We start from the raw sequence: 22,089 nt of genomic DNA, 5'->3' as shown, positions 1-22,089 counted from the left end.
AGAAGAAAAATCAGTGTAACTCATGCCCTGTGAGAACTGGCCAACAAACTCTGTGGGTAGATTGATATGAACAATAGGGCGTTGTCTCTTCCAGGATAGTTCCCTGCGGTTCAGCCCCAGGACTGCTGCTCTCCAGCACAGTTTCACAGCAAGGCCTGCTGATAAACAGCAGGGGCAAAATGTTGTGTCTGGTACTTGCTTCCTGAGGTGCCGCATGCACATTCACTTATTACAGGTGCTTTTGATCCAGCTTCACACTACAGCTGGTGTGGTGTCAATATCATACAGGATGGTTGTACTTTCACTAAAAAAGTTAAAGTTTTCTTTGAGGCAGAAAAATACAGATCAGTGGCTTTCCCTGGAGTGGGCACTGGTAGGAATGGAAAAGGCTAAGACACACAGGTTAAAGAGTTCTGCAGACACATCTCACCTCTGTTAAGCAGAGGATAAGTGGGCACGGCCTCCTGCCGAGACCCCCTTCCTCTAGAATTCTGACAGCAGAATGTACGGTATGCTGGGACCTTACAATTTGGAATTTTCTGGTGGATATGACTTTTTCTCTTTCATTTACAGAGCATCAGAATCAGGAGTGTGGTCAATCGTTCTAGTTCGATGATGTGGAAGCAGAAACTATTTAATAGTTTGCTAACTGGAAGTTCTCAAAGCAACCATTTGCACAGAAAAGAGTAGAAATTCCTGCCCTTGAGACTTAAGATGAACAGGTCTTGTTGTGTGCACCTTCCCCCCTTCTTCTTCCCCCCAAATCTTGGCCATGGGCAAGAGTGAATTCTAGGGCTTTTCTCAACAACATCTGTAGGAAGGAAAACCATGTGACAGAAAAATATTATCTATTTACTTGAGAGGTAGGTATTATTGTCCCCATTCAAGAGACAGGGAGTTAGAGGGTAAGACACATTTGAAGCATTTGTTTATAATCCGTATGAGGTAGGACCAGCAGAACTTGAGTCTCTGATACAGGCTGTAATATATTATGATCAAATACCCAGAGGCTGCTGAGATTCAGAACAGCCTTCATCACCTACTAATAATATGATCAGGGCAAAGCTACTTATCTTCTCTAAGCCTTATTTTTTCATTTGTAAATTAATCTCTCATTCATCCCCAAATTCTTCCACGAGTGTTTATTTTCCATGAGCATGGTGATTGCCACAGGGCAAGCAGGGTGGGGAGAGGAAGAAGAGGGTACGGTGGAGAGAAATGGTGATGGAAAGAGACTGGACTTCGGGTGGTGAAAACATATACAGATGATGTATTACAGAATTGTATGCCTGAAGCTTATATAATTTTATTAATGAATGTCAACCCAATAAATCTAATAAAATATTTATTGTTGGTAGTGAACACATACCTACTACGTACCAAGCATTGTCCTATCTGGAGTACAGTAGACCCACAGGAGAATAAACAATAAAATAATTTAAGAAAGGGACCAGTAAATAAATACTAAAGACTTAGCAAATGTTGGTCATTAGTAGACTGCTACTTCTGCACATGAAAACTCCTTGAGTTTTTCATTTTTTCCTCCTTGACATTAATGTTTTGGATATCTCTGTAAGCAGCCTGAAGATACATTTCTGATGTTTAGCCACAAGTGTTGCTTCTATTTGCTTATGCAGAGCAAGAGCTGGAAGAGAAGCAGGTGGGCCCCAAGCACTGGTGGCAAGTTGGCATCAAAAGCTCTTCAAAAAGATTTAATTCATAATGAGGACAACCTTTTCCTTTGGGTTTGTAAAACTAATGTTTAAGCTGCATGATAAGGGAATGCTAACATCTCTTTCTTTGGGTTCCTACGAAACCCTCAGATTTACGGGCTTAGCGCTTAGTTACGTTTTCTCGGGGGTGTAAATACTGCTTTGCCAACAGCTGACAAGCACCAGCTAAAGCCTCCAGAGGCAGGCAGCTGAACAGGAAACACATCCTTTTCTACTTTAAATGTTTTTACCACGACAATTTGAAAAACACCGAGCAATTACTATGATGTTATATTTATACCTCAACTAGAATTACATTCAGGTCTACAAACCAAAACAGGAATAACAGCAAATGTGAGCTACAGTTGCATATAGGCCCAGCAAACCATCTGGGGAGTTTATCTGAAAACAGAATATTTTTCCGTGTTAACTCTTCTCTGCTGTGTCTGCTTAGAGCACGTATTTCGCATTCTCCTCTGAGAGTCCATTGCTCCCGCGTGCTCATCCACAGCTGCCGTTGGCATATGAACAGACTACTTGCTCTTTACAGAGCATCAGTGCCACGTTTCACTCATGTTTGTAACTTTCAAGATGAGACAGGCACAGGTCATTTCCTTCTGTGGTTTCATACATGACAGAATTTCTCCAGAAACACTAAGTCAAGAACTAATAGCTGATCTATATTCATCCTTACAGTTCTATCCTGGCACCTTTGGTATGACCCACAACTAAACAGTCACTGATTTAAAGAATGTTTTTAGATTGAAGCCATACGAAATAGTATGCTTTAGTTTCATGCCTTAAGACACTTGAAAGTTTCTAGAAACATGTATTCAAACTGCTTCATCTTTTGTCTAGTCCACTCACAGGTGCAAAGTATTAATCTCTTCACAGGATATCCTCTGATCTACAGCAGCTTGCAAAAGGTATTTCCAAGCAGACTGCTGTCTACATACAGGATGGGGCAGAAGTAGGTGTACTAGTGCTTGTATGGAAAATAATATAATAATTAATAATAATAATATAAATACAAAATTTGTATTTCACATACACACAACTGTAAACTTGCTTTTGCCCTACCCTGTATAAGTCAGGGGATTTATTGTTTGTAAAATTGTAAGTCGATTTTACAAACAAGTTTTCTCCCTTTCTTTTCTAAGCTATAATTGACATATAACATTGTGTAAGTCTGCACAGTGTGATGATTTGAGATGTATATAATAAGAAATGATTGCCACAACATGAGTTCACACCTCCGTCACCTCACATAATTACCTTTTCTTTGTGGTGAGAACAGTTAAGAGCTACTCTCTAAACAACTTTCAAGGCTATAATACAGTCTTGTGACTGCATTATATACTGTATTGCAGTCACCGCTCTGTACTTCAGGTTCCAAGAACTTACTCATTTTATAACTGGAAATATATACCTTTTATACCTCCTGGCACTTTTCATAGTATCAGTTTTCCTAAAGCAAAAAAATGTTGCATAATCATAACTTCCAAAATATTCAGACATCTTGTCATTATTTTATATTTAGAGGAACACAAGTGTAAAGACATGAAACAAATATCCAAAAGTCTTGTCTAAATTTTAGCATATGAACACTTTGCTATTCTATGCACTAGAAATAAAAAAGAAATAGCCTCTGTCCTCAAGAACTTCACAGAAGTCAAGTCAGAAACATTGAAGGAAGGACAAGAAAGGAACAATGGGCTGACCCCACAGACTGAAAGGGGAGGGGAGTTCAGAGCACTCTCTCTAACGCGTTCTCACCCTGAAAGCTTCACAGACATCAACTAGCCAGAGAAGTGGATCTCATCCAATGCACGTCTCAAAACACGCTGAAAAGCACTGAGGCAGCAAGTAGTGCTAGACTTTCCTGAATTTCAAGAAAAACAAATCACCAAGACTCACGAGGGTAACTAAATATGGCTGGGATCATTACCCACTATTTGTACCCACCAAATTATCTTCCGTTTCAATGATCTGCTATGATAAATCTTTCCTTTAAAAATGGTGTAATTTATTGGATGGCCATGTGTTGATTTTGGATTGAAGAATTCGGACAAGAATAAAATACTGCGAGTGGCATTGTCACACTCCATGTAAGTTTCTCATCGTCTTCTTTGTGGAAAGTGGCTAATTAATTTTGAACTCATAGCATTAGCATGTTTATGAAAACCATCTCTTACATTTCTCCTTTTAAAAGTCTAGCATATATTCATCAGGAACTTTTCACACATTTACCAGGTGTGCTCCAGAATTTTCCTCTTGCTCATGGCCAGAGAAATATTTAGGTTTTAATCTAAACATACAGAGAGAAACTCACCTATCAAAAAAATTTCTTGTTGACGTTACGTGAGTCAAGAGGCCACAAGCCTCTTTAACTCTGTGTACTGTTTTCTGAAGCACGAAGAGAGGTGTGGCTAATGCTGGACAAGTGAGAGGAAGGGAGAGAGGAGCTCTCTACTGTAGCCTAGTTGGCCCGAAAAGGGAGGCACAAGAAGCTCCTTCTCAAATGTCCCTTCCTTCTCCTTCCCGCATCTGCTGCTCCCCAGGCAGGTCCTCTGCCCCGTTCCTGTGCCTTTTCCCAACACATCTGCCTGCACCCTCCACAACAACCTGTCACTGCCACTCCCCGCCTCCGTTCAAGGTTTCTCCTCTTCCACAAGCATTTTCTCCGTTCTCTGCAGTCCACTCTGGACTTGGTGTGCTTACACTTTTACATTGTTTTAGCTTGCTTCTACCCAGTTTTTCTTCACAGTATAGATTCTTCTGCACTGACTTTAGTCTCAGCTCAGTAGTAAACATGGTAATAGTGACATTTACTATGGCTTGTGACATTCACAATAATCGATGTGACTGATTCATTGAACCAATGTGGATCACAGCCTATGATGCACCCGGCAAGGTGAGCAGGTACAGGGAGCAACATGACAGCCATGGTCCCTGCTTCCTGGAGGGGAAGGTCTCAGAGCCCTGGGTCAAGGCTTCTTCTCACTGTGGGCCTTTAATCAGTGTTATTCCTCTTGCCTCGCGTGTCTTCTCATGACCCGTCCACCAATGTTTTCCTTTCATTTCCAATCAAAACCCAATTTGGGATCTATTTCAAAGTACTGCGCATAGAGAAGGTACTTATAAATGAAGGAAGTAGGACTAAAAATGCTGTGGACCATGAATCATTAAAAACAACCAAGTTAAATCCACAGTGACAATAAATGTGCCATGTATAAAACCTGCTCCGCAGTGTTATCTAACATTGCACATAAAACAATGGTTTTCACATGTTTAAAGTAAGAAACAGACCACCAATGTCCACTTAGCAAAACCACATCTGTGAACCACAAAACTGTGCTTCCTCTTAAAAATATTGCACCAGCCAGTGAAAGAGAGAGCAATATCCAGTTTGAATGCATCTCACATATAATAGTAAGATATAATTGTGTTCATTTGAAGTATTTTTTAATTGAACTTATTGGTTCACAAAACAACACAGGTTTTGAGCGGACAACTCACCAAACATCAACTGCACGCTGCATTGTGCAGCGATGGCCCAAAGTTCACCTAAAATGTTTGGTAATAACCACAGCATTCTTCCTTCGTGCATACTGCGAGTTATAAGATGGGTCCAAATGTGGGCTGAGCCATTTGACATTCCAAATCATCTCCCAGTTTTCCACCTTCCTGAGCTAATGCTGAGTCTAGAATTCATCGTACCTGGTGACAGAGTTCTTCCCACTGCCTCTGCAGAAGCTCTACACGTTCGTTCAGGATGGAGATATCATCGGCACTGATGTAGGCACAGAGGGTGTCCTTCAACAGGGTCAGCTGTGCCAGGTCGTCTGTCCAGGTCCCCACAGCATTTTCCAATTCCTAGATTAAAAACAAACAAACAAGAAAACCTGAATACCCGTGGACATCCACCCTCCACAATTTCTGCAGTGTATTCAAAATTCCTTCGGGACACAATTACCTTTCCATTCCACTCTGTTTGAACATTTAACCTGATGTCTAGTTATTTTCTTCCTACAAAATTTGATAATATGCCCAGTTCTGAAAAATATCTGGTTGCTTAGAGAATCTTCCTATCATCTACTTATCATTTCACTGATCTTTTTGGATCGTCTTTTCTAAGTTGAAGTTGCATTAGGTCATTGATCTACTTTACTCTTAAACTGACTTCATAAACTCCTTGCACACCCTCTTTTGCGTCCCAAGTTATTGATCATGTTAATAAAGTATTGCTTTAAAAACTCAAATGCCTAGATTGAACTTTCATCTTCAAACACTGTGAATTGCTAAATTCTGTGACATAGATTTATATGGAACAGTGAAAAGATCTGGTTTATTTTTATTTGTATTTTATATTTCATTTTATTGTTGTTCGAGTACAGTTGTCTCCATCCCCCCACTACTCCCCCCCACCCCAGTCATCCTCACTTCCCACACTTGATCCTACCCCTCTTTGGTTTTGTCCATGTGTCCTTTATACATGTTCCTAAAAACCCTTCCCTCTCTTAAAAGAGGGATGGAGATATCCCCCTCATTTTAAAGAGTGAGCTGAATGTATTTTCTACTAGATTAGAGGTTTCTTTAAGTAACTTGTTCAAATATATGTATTCTGATTTTGGGGGGGAATCATTGAAGAAAAGTTTTCACAAAACAATATTTGAATACGTTCACACTAGTTTTTGCAATGTTTGAACAGATTTTGCAATTTGTATAACTTCTGCTTTTTGCCAGCTCTTGATGATTTTAGATTCCAGCTAATTTAGTATATAAATAGAGCGGTTCACATGGCTTTTTCCCTCTCTTTTTGTCTCTTCACACAGCAGACAAGTTCCTAGCGGCAAAGGCAATTAACCGCACCGCCAGAGGCTAACTTCCTAGGCAATTTAGGCAAACGAGGTTTCAGCCTGAATTTTGCAGCTAATTGTTTTGTTTTGCTGCTCAGGGTAGTTTGGAGGAAGAGTAGCAGAGACCTAGACCAAAATGCATCCTTTTAATCTCCAAACTTAATAGTAGGGCGTGTTTGTAAGTATGGTGTATTTTGGGGAGATGAGGTTCTGCGGAAACAGTCTTTGGCTGAAAGACCAAATCATCCAGACATATTAAACATGTAGCATTTCTGTTTATATTCATGGACATATTAAATTGGCATACTGATGTAAAGGTTTTCCTCGTTTTATAACAGTTGCTAACCTCCAACTCAAACCTCAGATTTAGTGTATGGAGTGAAAAGTAACAATAGCAACACCTGAAACCAACACTTTCAGACTGACTTCCTGAAATGAATCCTGGTGGTAAAAATAAAGCCTTTCGATTCAGGCACTAACTCTGAAAAGTTATTAAACTTCTAGAAGTCTCGGTTTTCACATCTGCACAGAGGGAATCAAAGGTTGTTCTCATGAGCCTGTGTTTACACCAACAGGTCACGGGATAGTCACTGGCTCGGAGGAGGAGCTGATAAAAGCCTGTTCCTGCATATTGGCAGTTTGCTTTAATTATTTTTCAAGAATTAACAATCACAGGTTTAAAATAAATACTTTTGAATCTTCGCATACTTTAGAATTCACACCTCGAGATAATAGTTCACTCACCATCCACGATCTAAAGCATACTACCTTTTAAAATGAGTTTTTACGTTTTTCTAGGAGAAAAATACGTCTTTCATCAGCAACGCTAAGCCAACATTTCCAAATACAATGGGCATGTCCCCTGAGGATGGGGTTCACACAGTGACAGCGTCAGGTTTCACATTTTACTTCCTTCCCCTGTCACTTCAGCAGCTGAATCTGACCTAGCAATCCTGGCCGTGGAGGGTGGGGGGGGCTTCCCCCTGTTCTGTTTTGTCCAAGAGCTCACCCTCATCCGATGAATCCTTGTCCTGGAGCATCTGTGCCATGTTTTCCTTGCATGTGGCATTGAGAGGTCCCTATATATCCCTAAGTCTTCTCCCAAAACCTCCCTCCTCCATCTCGTGTTCCAGTGAGCATCCCTCGTGCCGGAGAATTGAGAGAAAGCCCCTGGAGCTTCCTTCCTCACCTTCCTGTGATGCTGTTCTATGACAAATCGCAGTAAGACGGACAATTATAATAAAAATCAGTGCTGCACAGTCACAGGTACTGCACCACGGGTTTGTCCTCACATCCACAGCCTGGCACTTCCTCGGTGAGCCCATGTGTCTCCTGTTCTGTTCACCTCAAGCTCTGTCCTCCCATCTTCCCATTGGTCCGGACCTGTCAGCCTCGGAAACCTTTCCTCCTCATCGCTCAGCACTCAGTGTCAAACGCAGCTTGACTGTCTGGCCGACAGTCTCAATATTATTTTTAAGTTGGCGGAGGCAGTGGGCCAAATGAGTAGGTAGGGCCAGTTTTTCCAGTTCAAGGGTCATCCCAAGATGCTCTCAACTATTGTTCAGAGACACTTGTGTAGTTCCCACGTCTAAATATCTTAATGCTGGCAATTAAAAAAGATACGACCCTTCAACAGCTGTCAGAGGATTACGGTTGAGAATTAATGTGTGTAAAAACTGCATTCCGGGCCAGGCCTGAAACGTCCCAAAGCTCAGTTCCGTGATTAAACTGCTATGAAGATTTATACATATATTGCAAAAAAGGTAGCGTTTCAAATGTATTCTTTTCAATAAATTCTATTTTATTACAAAATAAATTTAAATACTGGAAGGAGAGCAGGCCTTCAAGTGAATCTTATGTAATTCTCTCAAATTATTTTCACTGAGGATTAGTTTCTCGGCTCAACAGTGTAACTTCCGTGTACTTTTCTCAATGTAAGAAACAGTGTTTCCTTGGAAACTGAAGATGGGGAAGGGCCCTTGCAGGCGTCGGGTGCTCTGTGGTGTGTCTGCTCTGGGCCAAGACCTGTACACGGCAGTGTCTCATTACTGTGGGTTCAGAGCTCCCCTGTGTTCGTGGTGACGTTCTGTCCGTTTGGTTGTCGGAGCACCTGTCTCAGATGACTCCGGTTGCTGAGTTCTGATAACTTCCAGGTCCAGCTTCAGACAAGGTTGGCTGCTGTGTCTAAGCAGGCTCTGGATGGGGAAGTGTCACGTCAGGGTGCATTAGAGGGGTCGTGGTCTACTCCAGGGCTGTGGGGTCAGCCTTGGAAGCAGGCTGAGCGGGGGTCTCCTGCTGGGATGGAGATGAGTCTGTCTCCTCCGGGGACTTTGGAGGGACCTCCTGCTGGGTTGGAGGTTTGACCACTGCAGTGGATTTTGCAAGATGAGTCTAGACCTCCTTCGCAGTTGGGGATGGATTAACAGCCTTAGGGGGCTCTGGTGTTATCAAAACCCAAGATCCACATTCATATGAGGCAACACTGATGCTGAGCTTCACCTGAACCTGGAGGTGAGATGGTCACCTCATGACGTATAGAGGATTTTGGTGGCTCAGCTGGACCCTTTGGCTGGACTGGAGAAGGGTCCAGCTCAGCCTGCACCAGGCTGGTGTGGGATCTACACCAGCAAGCAGAACCTGCAGCAGACCTGAGCCCTTCTGCTGGACTGAAGATTCAACATTTTCAGGGAGGGCTGGATGCTGATCTAAACTCCTTGGTTAACTAACAAAGATTTCAAAAACTCAGGGGACACTCCAGACTGAGCCCAGTCTTCCTCCTGGGATGACGATGCTTCTCCCATCTCAGGGGTTTCTGGTAGATGAGCTGAGGGGTTGGAAAAGGTTCCATTTTCTCAGGGGCCTCTGTAGGCAGAGCTGAGGCTTCCTGGAGAAACGGCAAAGGTTCAAAGTCTTCAGGGATAAACAAAGGCTCAAGTGGGGCACTTGCTGATCCAAAGGCCAGGGCTTGGTGAGCCCAGGGCAACAGAGGTCGGCAGGACGGGGTGCAGGGCCAACTCCCAAGGCTGTGCTGTCTGGACCGGCAGCCACAACAGCCACCATTGAAAAGGAGCCGTGAGGCCCAGAGGTGCAGCTCGGACATGACAGGCAGAAGTTCTGGGCACAGCGAACATCCCGGGCAAGTGGGGTGCCGGCACCGTGTGCTGCGCCAGAGCCAACAGTTGGCAGCCCGTCACCACTGGCAGCCGTATCATGCATGTGTTCCTTAGCAACAAAGGACTACCTTTCATTTTCCCTCAGTCTGACTCAAGTTTCAAAGAATAGCAATACATTTTAATATCAAAGAAAAATTCTTATATGCATACTTTTTATGACTTCTGGATTTATTTTTACTTCTACTTTTTCCCTTTATTGAGTTTATTGGGGTGATGCTAGTTAAAAAAATGATACAGGTTTCCAGTGCAGAATTCTACAGCACCAAGTCAAGTCTCTTTCCATCACCATTTATCCCCCACGGACCCACCTCCACCTCCCTCCACCCCTCCCCCCAGCAATCGCCACACAGTTGTCTGTGTCCATGAGTAATCAATCTTCCTTAAATGCTTACCTTAGCCAAAGTGAAGCAGAGAACTGATTAAAAACCAAATTACGTAAGCGTGTGTAAAGGTTTAAACAGAATTACTTTAGTGTAGTAATTTGCAAATGGCAGGGAATACAATGATATGTATAATTTGGGGAACAAAACACTTTTAGAGGCAGTTCTGAGTTGACCTGCATAGTCTGACCCAGCAGAGCACTGCTATTCCTGCACGACCCTCGGCTATACGGGTGTGACTGGAACTACTCCTACAGCCCCTACATCCTGGTGCTCCCAGTGAGCTCACGATGCAGGCGTGGTCTGCACTAGCCACTGACCTGCTTCCAAGTGCGATCTGAGGTGTTGGTCACTACCTGTAAGTAGCCAGGGCCTTGAGTGACTAGAGGATCATGTCTCCCTACACAAGACCAGCTCTTCATGTTTCATGTTTCCTTATGGCAGATTCTGGAGGGCAGGGAGTGCTTCTCCAGGGCCACTGTCTGCAGAATTTCCGAGATGCCCAGCCTCCCTTTTCTTTCTGTAAACTAAACCCTTCTGCTAAAATGACATCCCAGTGAGATGCTTAAAAAGGTTGCTATTATTGCAATAGACCAGGAACTTGCATTTGCGTGTAGATGGCTATAGAGTTTGACCCGATGGTGCGTTCAGAAGCGGTATTACTGCAAAAGCACACAGCCAGGACAGGTCACAGGTGAGAAGAGCTCAAATTGGACGACTCACCTTGCAGCGCATTTGCTCCGCTTGGAGCTCTTCGTGGTGATCTGGCAGAGGCTGGGAGAGCTTCTTTTTGAAAGTTCGGAGTTTCTCCAGGGATTCAGCTATTCCATTCTCACATTTTTCCCAGTCCTAAATGAGAGGAGAAAGAAATTGCATGTATTTTTTTTTGGTAGGAAGTTGGAAAAATAAAAAAACACTCTTCTTAACCCCCATATTTCAAATATTACCTGATTTTTTTTACAAGACACATGCATTTCTTTTGTAATTAAAAAAAGTAAAAGAAAAAAAATAAAGCAAACATAATGGAGACTTGATTCTTTACAGCACCCTATCTCCAAATGAACTCTTATCTGATGTCTCAGTGCCAATGCAAATTAAATTTAACTAACAAATCTTAATTTTGCTTAGTGGTCTCCACTCCTGGCCTCCCTCTGCCCCCCAACCCCAATCCACAACAATCCCCCCCTGACCACTCCCCACAACTTAAATTTCTGAGCTCAAATAAAGACAACTCTCTACAAGAGAGTTTCTTTTAGCACCTAGTGTGGTGCCAAATCATGCTGTATTTTTCCTCAAGTTACCTCTTCCACCATTACTGGTCTTTGTCTGGGTTCTTCTCCATTCTCTTCTGGTGCCTTATTTTCAACACAGAAACCCATAGGTGCTATTTGCTAAAACTGCCTTCTTTAGGAAGTGTTGACTAACATTCCTTCATGCTCAAAACACCTTTTGGTTTCTAACTAAAATGAGAGTTTGTTTCAAGATTCTCATTTTTAAATTCCTTTAGGAATTTTGTAGGAACCATTATAAAGGACACATGGACAATAACGAGGGGGTAGAAATAGGGGAGGGAGGTGGAGAGGGCTGGGGTGGTGGGGAGTGATGGGGGAAAGGCAGAACACTGTACTTGAACAACAATAAAAAAATGTTAAAGTAAAGAAATAATGAATAAATAATAAAAATTAAAAAATAAACTTCTTTAGGGAACTTCCTAGAGTGTATAACCATATTCCCTCTTCCCATCCACTGGAAACAAAAAAATATACAGAGGACAAAAAAAAACTGTCTATCTTGGCCAGATCTGTTCTAGTTCTCCTTATTAAAATCGCTCTGTGTTCCCAGGCCATACTTAGTTAATAAACACTAAGCGAAGTGAATATAGACAGAAAGATCCTCTCTCTACTCAATTAAATCATCACACCCTCTGAAATGTATCAAACTACAGTCAATAAACATTCATTGATCTAAAAGAGAAAAGGTCAACTCCTTATTTTTCATAACAAAATTAGGTGATCGTAAAGCAGGTGACCATGCAGGACATAGAATTATAACGATTATATTACCCAGAGAATTAAATTAAGAGCTAAAAATAGATAAGCATTATACTATACTTGTGGGGAAAAGAGACAGTAAAATGAGACTGTCTAAACATCAGAATTGAGCTTCCTAAACTCCTTAGGCACATAGGACCTGGCGTATGATTCCAAATGCACTTTAACAAGAATAGGGATTTCCCTTTTCAAGGACTGCTTAGGTTCTGAAGCTATGACCCAGTCTCTCTACTATTTGAATTATAAGGAAATAACTAAGCCCCACAGTCTGCAAACATCTACCACAGTGGATGTTTCACCAGCTGACAAAGAGACTGACAAGAAAAACAAACGCAGTGACTCAACCATCTCGCCTGCTTAGGTCTTAGGAACGTGTCCAACAATCACATCACAAATAAAGAAAAATATGTGATTAACATGTTCTCTGCAGAATGAGTTGCAATGATTTTAATCCTTTCCTGAAAGCAAATATGAAGAAAGAACAAGCAGGCATATTGTATTACTGATGAATCCTGCTGTGTACAAATAATAGCTCTTTAACAGATGCTCAGTGGCATTTTTGATTGATTGTTTCCTACACACAAAATGACATATTATTAAGTAAAATTTAATAGAATAAACCAATGGGAGTGTATACTTTAAGCATTAAAAAACATGTATTCCATTTACTTGAGTTATTACTTTGAGCCAAAAAGGTGATGGGCCGAGTTTAATAGACAATCACACTAAATTGTTGGTGGGTATCGACATAATAAAATTTAAGTATTTAGCTGTGTTCACTTTCTAAAAACGATAGTGTCAACAATGATAATTGCCATCACTTATTGAGAGCTCAATATGTGCTGTTTGGTTTACCTTCAATATTTCATTGAATCCTTACAATGTCGTACAAAGGAGGTATCATGATACTCACTTTAAAGATGAGGAAACTGAGGCTTAGGTAGGTTGAGTCAACCGTTACTTGGTTTATTATAGTTTTAACTTAGGTTTATCAAAGTGTAGAGCCCACACTCCTTTTCAATTGATGATTTAATTATGTATTACACATGGGTTTGGAAAGTGAGGGAGAAAAGCAAATGGTGGGAAGTCTGGATAAATTTACATTTTCCTAAATTTGCTGAATGACTGGCCTGCATCCTGTATCCAACAAAAGGACAATACCCCTCCAGGAGATTTTTATCTCAAAGCAACATGCTTAGATAAGCTACCATGCAATCGAAGTATCTTCTTGGATCGTCTTTTTCCTGCTATAAAATAAGAGATATCAATCTTGAAAACCACTTTGGAGTCTTAGATTAGGGAGTGGAATCTACTCTTTGCATTCCTGTCTGGGTTTGTACAGTCATCGCCGGGCTCCTGGCTTCCCACCAGCCAGTAATCAGAACTCATCACTTGAATGGTCTTGTTAGACTTAAAGCTACTTTGTTGGGGGGTTTTACTGAAAGACAAACTGCTGAAAATTGAAAAAGTTTCAAGTTTATGCAAGACAGGACAAAGTCTTAAATAAAACCCAGGGGATCAAAATACTGTAGGTTCGACGATGACCTTTGCATTATTTGATTTGCAGGACACCGAGACTCTGGGAGTTGATATACGCACTATATCACACCTAAAGGAGGAAGGGGCTGAACTCACTTTCAACAAGAAGGCCAGTTTTTTCTTCTGCTCCTCCAGGCGCACGCTGGCCGATTTCCATTTCTCTTGGATTTCCGTGAGTTCGGCCTGCAGGGCGGCCTCAGCCCCGCTGTCTGCAGACAGCAGCAGCTGCTTGCCGGCCTCCACGGTCAGGATGTAGCTGCCTTGTTGTCGCAGGAACACTCTTTCTTTGAACTGAGAGAAACCACAGCCTTTTATTTTTCTCATTCTGTCTTTTTCACCATTTTCCTATTATGGGTATTTTTAAATGAGCCTAAGTTTTTGCATACAGAACATGCCCTCTTTTATTCTGCAAGCATTTGTTGAGCTAGTACTTTGTGCATGAGTGAAACAATGTGTAAATAAATGGGAATTCAACAGGAATAGGCCTGATAGTGTCTGTCCCTAGGTGAAAAGCAATCGTGATGAGATATGAAAACTGCGCTGTGAGATTGATGCACAGGGAACACAGTGTTACATCGGGGTTTTTTTGTGTGCATGGGATTTAAAAATTTTGTATTATGACCTTTATATTTTTGCACAAGGAGGATCCCTCAAAGTGGTAAAGCCTTCACGAGTCTATTGAAAGACATATAACCACAACCAGTTTCAGGACCTGCTGTTACGTGGGGCCAGGGGTCAGGAGAGAGCCCCTTCCCTGCAGAACAATGAGGATGGACTAATTCACTGAACCAGGTAAATATGAACGCAGGACACTGGGGGTAGTCTTCAGTGGCCAGAATATAGGATGCATGTAAGAAAGTGGTAGAAAATGAGGCAAGACCACACCTTGCAAAGGAATTTGGTTTTAAAATAAAAGTGACTGAGGTTCACAGAAGAATATTAAGCAGGAAAGTGCTAAGTCTATGGGAAGCATGCAGCAGTAGGGTGGGCAATGCAACTGAAGAAGAGCGTAGACAGGATCTTCTAAGACAGGTTAGGAAGCTGTTAGCTATTGAGACGAGAAATCATGAGCGCCTACTCTAAGGCAGTGGCATTAGGGATGGAAACTTGAGGACTGTTAGACAGCGGGAGGGAGAAAAGAAGAAGAGTGTAAGTATAGAACGACTCTAGGGTTGCTGGCCAATAGACCAGATAGCTGGTGGTGGCCTTTCCTTGGATTAGGAACATGGGATATGGGCTGATGGAGAATAGTTGGCCCAGAGAACCCAGGCTTTGTTGAAACCCACAGAGTATGTTATCTCTATGATGCATATTAATGTCTATAAATCTGAAAGGGAGCTGAATCACGGCAGCTTAAAGGCAGTTGAAAGCTCAGCAGGTGAATGTGACTGGAAGATACCAAGTTGGCCATTCCCTGCTGGTAGGGTGCAGTGGAAGCCGTGTGTGTAGATGAGATCTCTCGGAGAAGTGAGGAGGAAAAAGGAAGCAGAGAACAGTGACCTTCAAAGGGAAGAGGAGCCCATGAAATGCACTGGGAAGGCCTGACGAGAGCGCTAGGAGGTATCTAGCCAAGAGGCTGGAATCGCCACTTCCCTGGCCGATAAAAGTAAGGAGCTAGCCCAGGAATGGAGGAGCGGGACTGAGCCTTTATCTTCTCTGGAATACTTCAGTGATACACTTAAATGGCTCAGGAGTGAAATATGTGAGATCCATGAAGGGTTTTTCTTTCCTTTCCTTTCCACCCCTGCTGGGTGGCCGGGGTGTGCGAAGCGGGAGCCTTTGTCCGAGGCTGAAACCTGCCACACTGTCATCCTTAAACATGGGCTTTGGAATGCAGCCGTTTTCTATGTGCCTGTGGATATTTGAGAACAACATTTGTCTTCATTCCAATGTCACTCCAGAACCCTTCTGAAGAGCTGAGGTGAGGGCACGGTGGAAATGCAGAAGAGGTTCAAAAGCAGCATGCTCTGCCCCTTACCTGCACTTCATCAAAGAGGGTCCTTGCTTGTTGCAGTGGTATTGGGACACTTCCGAGACCAGTCATGGGCAGATAGGACACTTCCACCAACCATTTGCGGAGCTTTTCTGCCATCTCCCTGTAGCGTTGCCACTGGCGGATCTGGCTGTCGATGATGCCCCTCCTTTGCTGGGCCCTGCGAATCACTCCTTGCCACTGATTACTGAGAAGTGTCAACTTCAGGTTGAATTCATCCCTGGTGAACAGTTACATAGGGGAAAACACTGTTATCCTGGACGTAGTTACGTTATCAACCAGCGTACACGTACTTGGTGATGTACTTGGTAACTGCAAGCCCTGAGAAGTGATCCGGGGCAGAAATTTCCAAATATCCTGTTATAATCTATTATTAGGTCTATCATGAGTACATTTAAGATGAATAACAATTATAATATTGGTGTTTGAAAACAGTGAGTGTTCTCATGTTTTAGCACAGGTTGAAGGCCTATGTATAAGGTCAATGTCATTTGCTCTCTCCCCGAGTGCAGAAGAGGGGAGGGAGCCCAGGGTAGCGGTCACTATGGGAATGGCCACCTACTCTGAGCATACTCATGGCTGTGTCTATAGCACATGACAGCACCTTCTGTGAGTGACAGTGGAAAAAATGGGGAGCATGGCTTATCTATGACTTCCTCCTCAGCTGGAATGATAAACCACTTTGAATGAACAAAACTGGGTTACTTTAGTGAGGCATGAGCCACTTAAATAAAATTACGTTATTTTAAAAAGCCGGAGTCCATAAAGGCTCTATATCTTCAATATACATAGCCCTAATCTTTAGCAAGTTTTTCTGCATATTAAGTTATATCGTCTCTTCTACTTTTAAAATTTGTTTCGCTTTGTTCTTAGAAAAACAAAAGCTATTAGTTATTGCTCTCTGTACAAATGTTGTATACATATCCATATACCTAGAGCTATTAAACTTTAATTAAGCTTTTTCAATTTCCAAGTAAATAATAGCAATTTTTAAGCTTGGTTTTCATAATTCTGTTTTTTACCCTTAAAAAATGTTGGTAGTTATTTGTTAAGTTTCCTTTATCATTCAATTTGTATAGTCTACAATGCATTTGTCCATTATCAAATAGAATGAGTTTCTTTATAGATCACTGTTATTCACAAATTTTAGTATTAATAATGTATAACATTACTCATTTTTTTTCTCTATAATATTAGCTTTGCTTTATTCCCTAGATATGCCATTTCTCCTTTGGGGGCTTCAGATTTGAATTGGACTTACTCTTCTGGATTCAGATTCTTGATACCTCTTATTATCTAGATACCACTTTAAACACTGATTTTGTAACCAAAAGTGTTCTTACTGTTTCTGTTTTTGAAAGAAAATTTCTGATATTTATAATCTAATTGTAGTAGAACCAAATATGACTAATTAGGGTTATGAGACTCTCTCACCTATGCAAACGTGTGACTCCAGGATTTGAGACCACCCACAACATGGAGTATCTGTTTACTGCTCCCCCCACCAGATGACCACCCAGGGTCTTTTGGGAGCCCTCGTCCTCACTGTGCTGAGCTACCTGCAGGCATGAGGACTGCCTTATACATAACAGGGTCCGCACTGCTGAGCTTGACCTCTAAAACACAAAAGTCATAAATAAAATTTTAAAACACAATACATGTGTGATCTGTGGCCTTCCTACTATCAACATGCTCTAATCTGAATTTTTTTCTTCATTGGCAATTTTCAAAATTATTCTCAAGTCCAACCCTAACATTTCCATCCCTTGGTGTTTTTCCCTGTGAGCATTTACAATTTAATAGATGTTGGCTTGTGCATGAATTTTAAACTTTATTTTACTTAATGATTCAAACTTTTGTTATATTGTGATAGAGTTGGCTAAGGCAGCATAAAGCAAAAGATAGGTTAATTGCATCTAAATTTGTCTTATTTTGAAGGACTTAAATTCTCTGTATAGTTCACATTCAATTTGGCTTGGCCTAGAATAAATACAGTATTGCATTTTGTTGTTCTAAGCTTAACCATAAAAATCTTTCATGCTCTTCCAAAGAAATATTCACTTAAAACTGAAATTGCTTCCAAAACACTTTTTTAAAAAAAAATCCTCTTAATAAAAATGATTTACTTTCTATTAAAAAAAACAATAGTAAGTTTCTTATAATCAAAACTACAAGTCCTAAATTGAGAAAGATAAATGTATGTGATAAAATAAATGAGGTTTACACTGTAAATATCTCCCGAAGTACAGATGGGATCACATAAATATTGTTCCTAGGAAATGCAAATGTAGTATGAACTCATCAATTCACATGCCACAAATCTAACTAGGAGCTAGATATTACTTGTGTATTTTTCATAAAAAGAGAATCTGCTGAGGAGCTGAAGAAGGAGGATTTCAGGTTGAGTGTAATCTGACTTGAGGTAGCCCACTGTTTTAAAATCTGGTGGATTTCTCAAGGTTTGAGAGAACTGGCTGGTCCTGACTCAAAAACCAAGTTCACAAACTCCAGGTTTGCTTCTGTGCTATACAGTTTCATGACCTTGGTCAGGTCAGTTCACATTTCTGGACCTCAGGTTTTTTCATCTCTAAGTAAGAATGATGGTCTAACGATCTGTATGCTCTTTTTAGGGATAAAATTTCTGTAATCATATGAGAGCCTGAGGAGCATCTGTTTACAAACCACTGATGCATCGTTGATACTGTTCCTTCTAATCTACTTATTAATTCCAGGCTCCTACAGATGACTAGCAATGGTTGGCTAGGTGATTTCCAATTACTCTATGTCCTTCATATAATATAACAGCAGTTCTTTAAAAGGATTCAATACTCAGTCATTTCAGAGATTCAGAGAAGCCTTTTCTCCAATTACCCAGGCTCCACCGCAGCACAATTGCCTGAGCAAGATTGGATATATGCCTCCTAATTCTGCTCATTAAAAAGAAAATGACTAATTTACAGTAACCTTTCTTCTCAGTAATATATCAAAGGTCCTACCTGTCATCAACTTGACCTTGTTCCAGAAGACGTTGCCCATCAGTGATGATCGAGTGCAAGATCTGTTGACGACTGAACATCTCTGCTTGAAACAACTTTTATTGAAAAAATTAAAAATATATGCTTTAGAATTCTTAATTTTAAGGACCAGTTCTCTAATAAGTTTCCAAAATTTCTGGTTTAAGCAAGGTTATGAAAAGTATCTCCAGCTGAATCAGGATACATGTTTGATCCTGCAGTGTAGAAATAATGTATTTTTAAAGCATCAAATTAAGATATACGTAAAGTTTCATTTTTGTTTACTAAAACTGACTAAAAGTAGAATTATGTTACTCCCCTTTCTTTTGAAATCACCTATAAAGTCACAGTTAACACATAAATTGTATTCCAGTTTCTTCTGTATGCAGAATTGGTTCTTTTCCAGACAGAGGCTGACTGAAGGCCTTTTAAAAAGAAGAATGGGGGGGAGGGAAACACACCTTTTTTTAACTCACTATTTTTCAATTTTACTTGGTTAACAAAATTATCTCACTATTAAAAAATTCAACAGAAAGTATTTAAAACTTTTTATATTGTTGTTTAAACAGCTTTATTAAGATATAATTAACAGACCACATAAAACACTTATTTAAAGTACACAACTTAATGGTTTTTATTGTATTTTCAGAGTTGTGCAACCAATACCACAATAAATCTTAGACCATTTTCATTACCCCCAAAAGGACTCCATACCCATTAAAAATCACTCCCTATTTCCTCTCAGCCCCCCAGCCCTAGGGAACCATGAATTTATTTTCTGTCTCTATGGATTTGCCTACTTTGGACATTATAAATAAATGGAATTATGCAATATCCTATCTCATGTGACTGGCTTCTCTTAGCACACTGTTTCCAAGACTGATGTGTGTAGCAGTATATACATCAGTACTGCATTTTTTAAAATTTGCTGAATGGTATTCCATTGTATGCACATACCACATTTTGTTTATTTATTCTTCAGTAAGTTGGTGGATATTATTTGGGTTGCTTCCACTTTTTTAGCTATTATGAATAATGCCGCTATAAACAATATTCTTGTACAAGTTTTTGCCCACACAGGTATATGTGTAAACACACAGTTGCATTTCTCTTGGGTGAATTCCACCTGGAAGTGGAAATACTGGGTCGCATGGCAGCCCTACATTTAACAGTTTGAGGAACTGCCAAACTGTTGCAGGGAAGCTTTACCATTTTCACTTCCTACCAGCAACGTGTAAGGATTCCAGTGTCTCTCTGCCCTCATCAACACAGAACTTTTTCATTGTGGCCCCCTAGTGGGGGTAAAGGGGTATGTCACTGAAGATTTCATTTAGTCTTTAATTTCCTCTCCCGTCAACTCAATAAAAATGGACGTAAAAAGACCTTACACAGATTTCAATTTTCTATTTTTTCAATGTAAACAAAATGCTTTGAAATTAGTTGTATTCTCTTGAAGTTCTGCATTAAGCCTTTTCTCTGCTTTCGGGTAAACCCTATCTATCTATTTGCATGTGCTTTATAAACACGTGGAATCACTTAGGAACACCAGTAAATAGCAAACTAGAGACTCACGGCAAATTAACTAATTTGCGTTTTGTGTGTAGTTCTTTCTCAGTGTTTCTTCAGAAATGATTAGAACGTAATTTAATTGAGAGGTGCACTTGGAGATATTTGGTGGCTTGATTCCCTAGTAGAAAATGCATACTTTCTAAAGAAGACACAATTTTCATTTATTAATTAATTTTTAATTAACAAATACTCTCTTTATCAACTAGCCTTGACAATATTAATGTAGTCTGTAGCTCAATTTGAAAATTGAGTCTAACTTTCCCTCCACACACTCCATTACAGGGTATTGAAGCCTGCCACATGCTTCTAACCAACTATGGAGTAAAGAACGAGACTACATTTTGAAAACTAAGCCATAAAAACCTCAGCCTTAAGAAAGAAGGCAAAAACAATGCATACAATTTGAGCACAAGACTCAGCACAAGATAACAATACTTCAATTCCTCCGGCTGGATTTTGCAGCATCTTCCAAAGGCCTATTTTATTCCAAACGCCAAATCTATCAGCACAACTCACCTCATGCGCTCTCTGCTGCTCCAGAAGATGCTGATAATTGCCTGAAATCTCCACTGCTAACTTTTGCTCCGTTTGAACCAGGAATTCCATCCATGTTTCACATTTTTCCAAGAAAGTCTGATGTTGAAGCAAAAATGACTGCAACTTACTGACAAAACAGAAGGAAAAGAACCGTGGCTATGTTGTTGCTTATTCTTATATTTTTGGCATAGAAAACAATATTAAATATTTTTTGCCTCCCATTCTAATGTGACCATCACAGAACTTTCATGTTAGGTAGTAAAATTTAGGGGGAAAAACATGGAAAAAAGTTTAAAATGGTATGTTTTAAAAATGATATGATGATGTATCTTTAATATGTTATTATGTGAAAGAGGGTTGTTTTTGATTAAACAAATACATACTACATTAAGTATGGGAAACCATGGTATGAATGAGTTCCTTAGTTTTAGTTCAAATTTTGTATCATTAGAAAGACTTAGCACTATAAATGCACACCGATGTGAACTGGTTTCTACTGATATAGTCACAGCCGCCAGAACATCTCCGTGACTCTACCTGAATCTCTCTGTGGTCTGAGAGGAGATGAGGGACCAGTGCCGGTTCAGACTCTGCATCCTTTTGATTTCTTTATCATTCAGGGGCAGCCTGTAGCCAAGCTCGTTCAGATGGTCTAAGTCTGAGGCCATGCTGCTGAATTTTAACATCTGTCCCTGAAAGGAAGATTGGAAAGCAGCATGGTTAGAAAAGGCAAGGCGCTTTCAAAGGCACAAGGAACTCTGGATTTCGGGAAGGGGCTGGTCTTCCACCTGCTGTGCACTGCTAGGCCACTTGTGTGCAGTCTCCAGGCTGCAAATTCGGAAAAGCTGCGCCTCCCGATCAGCTTCAGGGCTGCTGCTCTCCCTGTGGCCGCAGCTGCTCTCCTCCTTCAGGGAGCGACCGTTTACGTGTGGTATTCACATGACTAATCTAGTAACCAACCAGCAATTCTCGATAGAACTGATAAAGGATGAAAATTATGCTGATGGCTGAAAAGGCTTACTTCTTACCCTTTATTTTTTCATGCTAATCAGCTCCTTTATTATTTAATAATAATAACGGTTACCATTTATCAGACACATTTGAAGTAAGCACTGTTGTAAGAAGTGCACAGGTGATAAAACGTTTTATCCTCAGAACAACCCCGTAAGGCCCCACTATTCCCACTTTACAATGAGCAGAAAGAGGCCCAGAAGCTTTAAGGAAACTAAGCAAGGTCACCCAGCAAGGAAGGGGCAGAGCCA

The 22,089-nt window shown here is 40.8% G+C and overlaps 1 protein-coding gene across 9 annotated transcripts in view; it reads right to left on the bottom strand.

Moving 5' to 3' along the window:
• The window catches only part of SYNE1 (spectrin repeat containing nuclear envelope protein 1), a 404,650-nt gene that overhangs the window by 57,770 nt on the left and 324,791 nt on the right, over window positions 1-22,089 (bottom strand). For all 9 annotated transcript variants that reach the window (XM_053668739.1, XM_053668745.1, XM_053668738.1 and 6 more), the window contains 7 exons: window positions 21,365-21,519; window positions 20,807-20,954; window positions 18,704-18,798; window positions 15,693-15,927; window positions 13,811-14,005; window positions 10,848-10,973; window positions 5,433-5,588 (listed from right to left, as the gene is read on the bottom strand). In XM_053668739.1, the coding sequence (XP_053524714.1) occupies window positions 5,433-5,588; window positions 10,848-10,973; window positions 13,811-14,005; window positions 15,693-15,927; window positions 18,704-18,798; window positions 20,807-20,954; window positions 21,365-21,519 (1,110 nt within the window). The remainder of the gene's footprint in view (window positions 1-5,432; window positions 5,589-10,847; window positions 10,974-13,810; window positions 14,006-15,692; window positions 15,928-18,703; window positions 18,799-20,806; window positions 20,955-21,364; window positions 21,520-22,089) is intronic.

Source organism: Artibeus jamaicensis, unplaced genomic scaffold, assembly GCF_021234435.1.
Source record: "Artibeus jamaicensis isolate MK-2021 breed Jamaican fruit bat unplaced genomic scaffold, CSHL_Jam_final contig_497, whole genome shotgun sequence".
In the NCBI taxonomy this organism is placed as follows: Eukaryota; Metazoa; Chordata; class Mammalia; order Chiroptera; family Phyllostomidae; genus Artibeus; species Artibeus jamaicensis.
This window is presented reverse-complemented; position numbering and strand designations above follow the sequence as displayed.